At 42.0% G+C, this 9,412-nt stretch overlaps 1 protein-coding gene across 5 annotated transcripts in view; it reads left to right on the top strand.

The window, feature by feature from the left end:
- Positions 1 to 1,656: 1,656 nt before the first annotated feature.
- The window catches only part of samd4a (sterile alpha motif domain containing 4A), a 57,533-nt gene continuing 49,777 nt past the window's right edge, over positions 1,657 to 9,412 (top strand). For 2 of the 5 annotated variants that reach the window (XM_010892349.4, XM_010892348.4), the window contains exons 1-2: positions 1,657 to 1,931; positions 3,136 to 3,717. In XM_010892349.4, the coding sequence (XP_010890651.1) occupies positions 3,522 to 3,717 (196 nt within the window). In that variant the 5' untranslated portion in view covers positions 1,657 to 1,931; positions 3,136 to 3,521. The remainder of the gene's footprint in view (positions 1,932 to 3,135; positions 3,718 to 9,412) is intronic. The other 3 variants (XM_010892352.4, XM_010892351.4, XM_020054201.3) reach the window with 2 other exon arrangements.

Here is a 9,412-nt window from a genome sequence, read left to right as displayed (position 1 = left end):
CTCTGGTATTGGCCTTGGCGACTCATTCTTTAGTGGTTGCATTTTTCGAAATAACACCTTTTACCACAAATAATCACTTTTCTGCAACCATCATGTATAGGCTCAGCCAATACACCTGAAACAATGCATTGTATTTCAAGTTTACATTTAGAATGAATCTCTCATCGGACCCGGTAGCCTTCATTTTTCATTATAGAGGTTAACTGCATTTTCATTATCACAATATAATTTGCAATGTTTTAAGCTCATGACCGATTCAAGAGAACTTTCTACGTCCCATTAAACCCAATAGGCCTATATTCGTGACATATTTCAACATGTCAGCTAATTACCATTGGACATAATCTAAACAGCAGTCAGATTATGAGTCTATGTCACAACCCCCCTTTCATAAACTTCCTTTCAGAGGAGGCCTCACTCAAGCAGCTGAAGTTTTCTCTCATTCATTATACTGCTGTGCTCTGACGTCTATCCTTATCCCTCCCCCTACTTCTAGTCAATATTGAGCACACTCAGCTGAAGGCAAGGGTGTATTGTGTGACAGAAAATGGCACTGCTGTCAAACAATGGCCCAAGAATGCATTTGAGGTCCTATTGATGTTTCTGTTCTAGTGGTGTGCCTCAAGTCCGCCTTCCCTAAGGGGGCCCAATTTAGGATACATTCTGTCCCATTGCAGTATTTTATTGTTTATGCCACTACTGTTTTACTTTTGTTTTTATGTATCTTCTGTGCACTTGTAAGATAACTTCATGGATGTCTTTGAAAATAAATATATCAAACCCAAAGATTAAAGAACTTTTATTATAGGCATGAAAACATAAATGTTTTACAAATAAGTTAATTATATTAATATATTTCATTTGTATAGCGCTTTTTCATAAATATTTTGCAAAGCTCTGAGGAAAAGAAAAAATTTATTCAGAATACATTTCTACTTGGCAGAAGCAGTATGAAAAAAACTGTTGTTGGTTTTAAGGCTCGTTTTAAAAGTTCGTAGTAATGGAGCCACTCCAGTCAAGGAGTCATTCCATATGCGAATGTAAGGGGCTCGGTTCTCTCCCGGTTTTAAGACGTGTTTTGGGGATTTGAAGCATTAGGGAGTGGCTGGAGACACTATTTAGCTTATTAAGATTTTAATGTGTAGCGTTTTATGTATTTCGGGATATTGACAATATCAGGGTAGCCTATAAAAATATTGAATTTAATAATTTAGCGCACTGATACAATGCATGTAATAATATACCAGCTGCTGAATTGCTATTACACAACGTAACTGAAAATGTATTGAAACTATTTTCTCCTTGAATTAAACATGCGGTAGGGTGGGTGAGTCCCTCTGCTGGATGGAATGCATAGTACACTGAATAACTACCGAAATAGGGGGTTTCATTGATAGACGCTCTTCCGACTGTTTGTAGCTTTAACACTGAAATAATAATTTCCGACAAAGGCAATGCTGTGCATAGAGATTTTGTGGAACAGTTTTTCATAAATAACCCAGGTTAAACTATTTTAGCCTACACATAGTGAAAGGGCTAGGCAACTCCCGCCCAGTTTCATATTCGCACAACTCACTCTTGTTTTGATTTTGTCCACTTTGCTATGGAAACCTTTTTTTTTCTATATCTTGCTAATCCCTGTCAGATCGTCTCGGTTGCTGGTAGGCTATGTGATCTGTCCCTAACTCCATTCTCTATTTTTGCGCTTCCTTGTGCTGCCAAGCCACTGACGTAATGCTTCGTGTTAATTATTAGCATGTGGAAAGCAATGCCGAGACTCTCCTCTGGTAAAACAAGAGTAGCCTAACTGTAGGGAGAAAGTTAGTCAAGATGGCAAAACACACAGATCCGGAGTGGCAGCGCTCCCCACAATTTTAAATCTTGTTGCGCTCGTCCTGCGACGAACACCACCCATGCAACTTTGCCTAGAAGTGAGTAACGTTTTAACCATTTTCTGTGCCACTTTTTTACGTAGCTTCTGGGTTTTGTTTGTCGACTCTTTTGTCCTAGTGCTTTCCATATAAGTTAACTGGCTACACCCGTAACAGAGACAAAATACGAACTACTTATAGAAGTGTTACAGTAACATTTAAAATGTATATATATATAATCGGGAATACATATATGCACCCACTGGAAAATCCATTGGGATACGTGGATATTTAAACGTATAAAGAAGAGCGGGGAAGTGGTTAACGCGCGGATCTGGATCGGAGTAGTTTATGAAAACTAGGCTGAATATGTACAGTATATGTAGCGTATCATAGCTATGCAATGACCACCTTTTGGGAATGTTCTCGACTGCGGATTTGAGTCTCCTCAATTATTTAATGTAGATCCAAGTAGGCCTATTCCTTTTTCTCGAGCCGAATCGCATCACCTCCAAATTTTTACAAAAGATCTTGCCTATCCTCCGTATTTATGTAGAGCTGTGATTGCCCCAGTGCTGATGAAGCAGTGACAGTTTTGGAGACCCGTTAGTGCATATGGACTTAATTTAAGGTAATATTTTGAATATGAATGCGGTCTTTTCACGCAGGTTTATTTTAGTGTCGCATCGATGTTGTAAGTGCATTATAGGTTACAATCTACGAGCTACATTTCAAGCAATGTGTGCTGGAATTGAGTGGCATAACTTATACTTCATATTATAGCCACTGCACACAGACCATTTGAACATAGCTGTCTGTAATCTTAAAACGCGAGGTACATGCGCCTTTCACTTTGGAAATAACCTACCAGTCGGGATGTTGCGCCAGTTATTACTGACAATCGTATTTTCAGGAATGGGTCGATGTGGTTTATTTTTCTCTCGGTGAATGCCACAAGCCCGCATCTGTATGAGAGAGCAGGGCTACTTTTAAATGAGAATTATGAGACATACAGCCTTTTTTGCTGTACGCAATGGGTGTCAATAATATGGTGGGTTTCAATGGAGAATGGTTTCTTTAAATAACCGGCTATTTCAAGACTGCAGAGAGCAGTGTTGGCCGAAGCAACAGGGACAATGTCGCATTTCCTCTGCGCCTGGAATTTGCCGTTGGTGAATGTGTGTTTGTTACAGACCGACGAACCGACAGACCTTGTCTGTGTGTGACGACATTGTCTCTCAACGATTTATTTTGGTTATTTCAGGTCTAAGGGCGATCCCTGCGGAAAATGCCAACCCTGGTGTGACAGGCAGGAGGAAAACTGACTCCCGTCTGATATTTACCCCCCCACCCCAGATGCACCTTGGAGAGCACCTTGTCATCACCCCCCTAAGGCTCAAGCTCCACCTGACATCCTAAAAACCAGCAGGATGCTATGCCACTTGAACTGAGTGCACCGGCTCCAACCCTCTCAACAACCGAAACAGGACCAGAGAAGAGGACAACCAACCGAAACAAGTGAAAGGAACACATAAGGAACATCCAGGTCACCAAGTCCTCCCAAGTTGAACTCTTCTCTCACGGCACCCACCGGGGGAGGGGGTTATACTAACTGGTCTCACCATTCTGCCGGGTGCGTGCCCACAGACCATGATGTTTCGTGACCAGGTGGGCGTCCTGGGCAGCTGGTTTAAGGGGTGGAATGAGTGCGAGCAGACAGTGGCTTTGCTGTCGCTGCTAAAGCGGGTGTCACGGACCCAGGCACGCTTCCTGCAGCTGTGTCTGGAGCACAGCCTTGCAGAGTGCACCGAACTCCACGTGTTGGAGGGGGAGGCCAATAACCCAGGTATGCACACACACACACACACACACACACACACACACACCCTATATCGCTCTTGGATGTCGTTTAAATACACCCACATTTGATACACATACATTTGAAGGGGACCACTGGCTATAACTGCCATACTCACTTGCATAGAAAGCAGGGTTAACAGTGCCCAATGCCCAGGCCATGTCATTTGGCAAGGCAACGATGAGGTCATGGCAGTAGCTGGCACCGTTATTGAACACCAGATCACACTCAACTACCATGCTCCACCGCTGGGTTAAATCAGTTACACGGGGGCGGCGGTCTGGTTTGTTGCATCAGGCCGATACGTGGCCATAGAAACAAACACCCTGGCAACCAAACCGGCTCGTGAAAAATAGAGGGACACTTTTGCCGGTGTGCTGTAATAAGAGTTGTGCGCGCTCACGGTCTGACGGTCTGCACTGTTTTTATACACGTTGAGAAACCATTCGGGCACACACAACGCAACATGGTATTCCCATCAGAGTTCATTGTGGGCAGTGGCTGCCTCTCTGCATAGTTTTACAGGTAGGGTGTAATGCAGATCACACCGTTATTGTTCAATATAAATACGTGAGACATCAAAGACCACCTAAGTTAAGTGGGTCCCAAGCCCTGGTTGTGTAGACACCAGTCAGAGATCAGAGAAGATGCAACTCCACAGGGTGGGTTTACTGGTTACTAGTTAAGCTCCATTTGTGATCATGCTGCTTCACCAAGCTAAGAGGTTTTTTTAATAGCCTGCACCGGTTGTGCAGTTAACCAATTCTTATTGGAATTCTAATGCTAAGCACTAACAATAAATCTGGGTATGTTATGCTCAACACTCATTGTACATAATTGTATGTCAAAATTGTGTAGATTTAGTGTATTGTTGCTATATGTTGTCTTACTAGCAGGACCAATACATTATTCTGATTTTAAAAGATTATTCTTACCGTAGTAGTTAACGATACCTTTCAAACAGATGTATGACAAGGCTGGTTCGTTTTTCTGTGGTATGGTGTACGGGACCCTGAATGTGACCACATGGAACAGGTTACTGCAATATGTAGCCTGTTGACTTCTCTATGTGTGACTCGCAGTAGTTCTGAATAGCTTCATTGCTAGTTTGTTACTTTATAACTACAGATGTGTTATTTGACTGGATACATTTCCTCGTTGCTGCTTTCCAGTATGAAACATGTTCAGATTAGCAGTCCTAGAGGAGAGAGTGCATGCAAGTAAAGAAGTCACCTAATATACACAGCTGCTAGAAATGTAGATACAGTACTTTGGCCTGGACGCCACGCCCGTCTGTCTCACCTGTGTTTGCTTGTGGTTGGTCCTGCTTTCGTCAACTCCACCTGGTTAGAGTGGTTATTGGCAATGCCCTCCCCCCCCCCCCCTCGCAATAAAGGGACAGTATGTTGCTGCTAAGGTGTTGACGTAGCAACTGTGGCTCTCACTGTCACCATGGAATTTAATGACTGATGCCTGTTTTCTCTCTGACATCGTGTGTACGCTTGTATGAAATATACCCGTTACACTTATTGTAATCTCTAGAGGTGTGAGAGGTGTGTATGGCAGGTACAAAAAAACAGGCCGTTTCTCTGAGCCTAATTACCAAAACGACTCAGGTCTATGTATGTTCCTCAGTCTTTTTTTGTAGGATGTGTGTCCCACACAGGGTTAATTCGCAGCTGTAAGCTCCAAGTAGATCTGTTTGAAAAGTACTGTACTAATGAAAAGAATCCACAACGACCTACTTATTTCACTGCGTGAAGAGACCGCCTTGTTCCTGCAACCGGAGTGATGCAAGTCAGAAGTATCAAGTCAGAAGATGTTTTGTGTGTGGAGGGGGGGATATGTGTTACACACGAGGGGAGTTTATTTTAGTCACTGGATGACATTACTTTTTCAGATTTCTGAGATTATGACCCAATTCAAGTGATTTGATTTGCTATTTTGAGCTCCAATACATTTTTGGGGTGAGTTAATCAGGAGAGCTATTTTGTGAATTGATGTAAAAGTAAACACTCAATTTTAGTGCCATTTCATAAGTGGGTCTTGGCATAAGCTTATCAAACCTACTGCTGTGCGCATCAAATGTGTGAGTTGAAACTCTGTTCAAGTAAATTAACCTTAGTTCTTTTTTTCACTGCTTGCCTTTTCAAATGTGTCTATTTGCAGTAAGTTACATTTCCTCAACAAAAAAATCTCAAACCCAAAGAGGGCAATTAGATTAATTAGAGAGTGCATGAATATTATGCCTGAGCATTGTTCCTCATGTAAAGTGGGGCATTAACAGCCCTGTTCCCTGCCACCCCTGTCCCAGAGGTGGACTGTAGAACAGGGTAGGTGGGAGGGAGGGGTTGGACCAGGACAGGGGGTCTACTGATGTTATGAATGGCTGACTTCATTGAAGCGTTATTCACTGTGGACTGAGTGGTATAGGACAGGAAGGCAGGAGGGGTGGGTGGCCCATGTACAGATTGCTATGCTGTGGTGCTCATTGCACAAGCCTGTGTACATCTCTATTCCTGGGTCTGGCAACTTCAGTCCTGGAGGACCCACTTCTGGGTTATGATTCACATGGTTACTCAAAATAGTAATACAGGTAGCTCATCCCATAAGACAAAATGGACAAATTACTTAACAGTGCTCTCTGTAATTAAGGTACATTAAGATACTATGTCCTTTGGTGCTATACCTCAAATATTTGGATTTGAAATTAAATGGTAACTGTGAGGTTAAAGTATAGACCCTTTTCTGTGTTTACAAAGAGGGCAATGCTTGCACATCATGGTTGCAGAAACACCACCAAGCTGGCATGGGAACCGATAGATACTGATGGAACTTAATCTGATTCCAGCTAGTGAGTGGAACGGTGAGAGGTTATAGTTTTTCACTATGTTTTTTTGGAATATTACTGTTCATTGTCAGCTTAAGATCAGAACAGCTACTCCAATAAGTTTTCATAAAATTATGGGATCAGCTGGACAGACCAATATGAACTGGTATTCTGTTGATGGATGGACAACAAACTTATGGGACACAGTTTGGGTCTTTGCATGGTAATTAGGGTCAGCTTATTGGACCTGATCACTTGAATATGACTTAATGTCACTTAATTATTCAACATGTACATAATTTGTTCTTAAGTAGTGGTTACACTGTCACTTAGTGGATGTGTCACCGTGATTCCCCATATTCTATGAAGCAGACCCACTTCTTCAAGCGCTGGGAAAGATGGTCAGAAATGCAAATTAGCCGATGAATGCAACTGATGTACTCCTCCAAATACATCTAAACAACATGATCTCTTTCAATAGATAACTAACAATGCGTAATGTTATCTCAGCAATATTCCTAATGATTTAATTATAATTTTCACAGATGATAGTCATGTTTGCTTCCATTCATGACTAACTTCTTCATTGTTTTACTTTGGAGAAACTAGGCTTGGTATAGTTTTCTAGCTTTATTTCAATAGAACAACAAGTGTCTACTTGATATATTGATTACTAAATCATTACAAATTATATCAAAAATGTTGTTTAGCATCATTATTTTTCGGCTGGTGGCATTGGTTTCTGCTTTCTTTTGTATACAAAAAGTACGGTCATCCCTGCCTGTTGTCTGGAAAAACAACTATACATTCTCCGTACATAGGCCTATATTTCAGGGCACCAAAAGTGTTGGGATATAATGTCCAAATCAGGCACTTAAGGTGTTTAAGACCACTTATGTGTTCAGCCCACTTCCATTTATTCACATTTCTTTTTTTTTAGCTTTGTTTTTACTGGCCTTTAAAAAAAACTATTGGAGTAGTTTAGTTTTTTTCTAGTTTATTGAAAATAAAAAACAGAAATATACACTCACCTAAAGGATTATTAGGAACACCTGTTCAATTTCTCATTAATGCAATTATCTAATCAACCAATCACATGGCAGTTGCTTCAATGCATTTAGGGGTGTGGTCCTGGTCAAGACAATCTCCTGAACTCCAAACTGAATGTCAGAATGGGAAAGAAAGGTGATTTAAGCAATTTTGAGCGTGGCATGGTTGTTGGTGCCAGACGGGCCGGTCTGAGTATTTCACAATCTGCTCAGTTACTGGGATTTTCATGCACAACCATTTCCAAGGTTTACAAAGAATGATGTGAAAAGGGAAAAACATCCAGTATGCGACAGTCCTGTGGGCGACAATGCCTTGTTGATGCTAGAGGTCAGAGGAGAATGGGCCGACTGATTCAAGCTGATAGATGAGCAACTTTGACTGAAATAACCACTCGTTACAACCGAGGTATGCAGCTAAGCATTTGTGAAGCCACAACACGCACAACCTTGAGGCGGATGGGCTACAACAGTAGAAGACCCCACCGGGTACCACTCCACATCTCCACTACAAATAGGAAGAAGAGGCTACAATTTGCACGAGCTCACCAAAATTGGACACTTGAAGACTGGAAGAATGTTGCCTGGTCTGATGAGTCTTGATTTCTGTTGAGACATTCAGATGGTAGAGTCAGAATTTGGTGTAAACAGAATGAGAACATGGATCCATCATGCCTTGTTACCACTGTGCAGGCTGGTGGTGGTGGTGTAATGGTGTGGGGGATGTTTTCTTGGCACACTTTAGGCCCCTTAGTGCCAATTGGGCATTGTTTAAATGCCACGGCCTACCTGAGCATTGTTTCTGACCATGTCCTTCCCTTTTTGACCACCATGTACCCATCCTCTGATGGCTACTTCCAGCCGGATTATGCACCATGTCACAAAGCTCGAATCATTTCAGATTGGTTTCTTGAACATGACAATGAGTTCACTGTACTGAAATGGCCCCCACAGTCACCAGATCTCAACCCAATAGAGCATCTTTGGGGTGTGGTGGAACGGGAGCTTTGTGCCCTGGATGTGCATCCCACAAATCTCCATCAACTGCAAGATGCTATCCTATCAATATGGGCCAACATTTCTAAAGATTGCTTACAGCACCTTGTTGAATCAATGCCACGTAGAATTAAGGCAGTTCTGAAGGTGAAAGGGGGTCAAACACAGTATTAGTATGGTGTTCCTAATAATCCTTTAGGTGAGTGTATAATGTACATAATATTCAGACCCTTTGCTGATTCATCTTGTGTCCTTTAATCATCATTGAGATGTCTCCAGAACCTGAAGTCCCTCAGTGGCGTATTTAGTTGATTGGACATGATTTAGAATTGCACACCATGTATATCCCACACTTCATAGTGTCAGTCAAAGCAAAAACGAAACCAGGAACTCTCAGTAGACCTCCAAAATAGAATTGTCGAGGCATAGATCTGTGGAATATAAAGAAATTGCTAAAACATTGAATGTTCCCATGAGCACAGTGGGCTACATTGTGGATTCAAGAAATTTTGGAATCACCAAGACTCTTCCTACAGTTGGCTATACTAAGGAACTGCGCAAGGAGGGCCTTGATAAGGAATATGGCGACTCTAACGGCGACTCTAACAGAGCTTCACAGTTTATCTGCAGGTATGGAAGAACCCTCTAGAACGAACTATCACTGCAGCACTCCATCAGTTAGGCCTTTATGATATAGTGGTTAGACGGAAGTCACTCCTTTGTAAAATGCATACAGTACGACATACAGCCTGAGAAACATTTAAGCCTGAAGGCCAAGGGCTACGTCTGACATCACCATCATCATTCGTTA

Source organism: Esox lucius, chromosome 15, assembly GCF_011004845.1.
Source record: "Esox lucius isolate fEsoLuc1 chromosome 15, fEsoLuc1.pri, whole genome shotgun sequence".
Taxonomy (NCBI): domain Eukaryota; kingdom Metazoa; phylum Chordata; class Actinopteri; order Esociformes; family Esocidae; genus Esox; species Esox lucius.
Note: the sequence above shows the minus strand (reverse complement) of the source record. Positions and strands in the feature narration are given on the sequence as shown.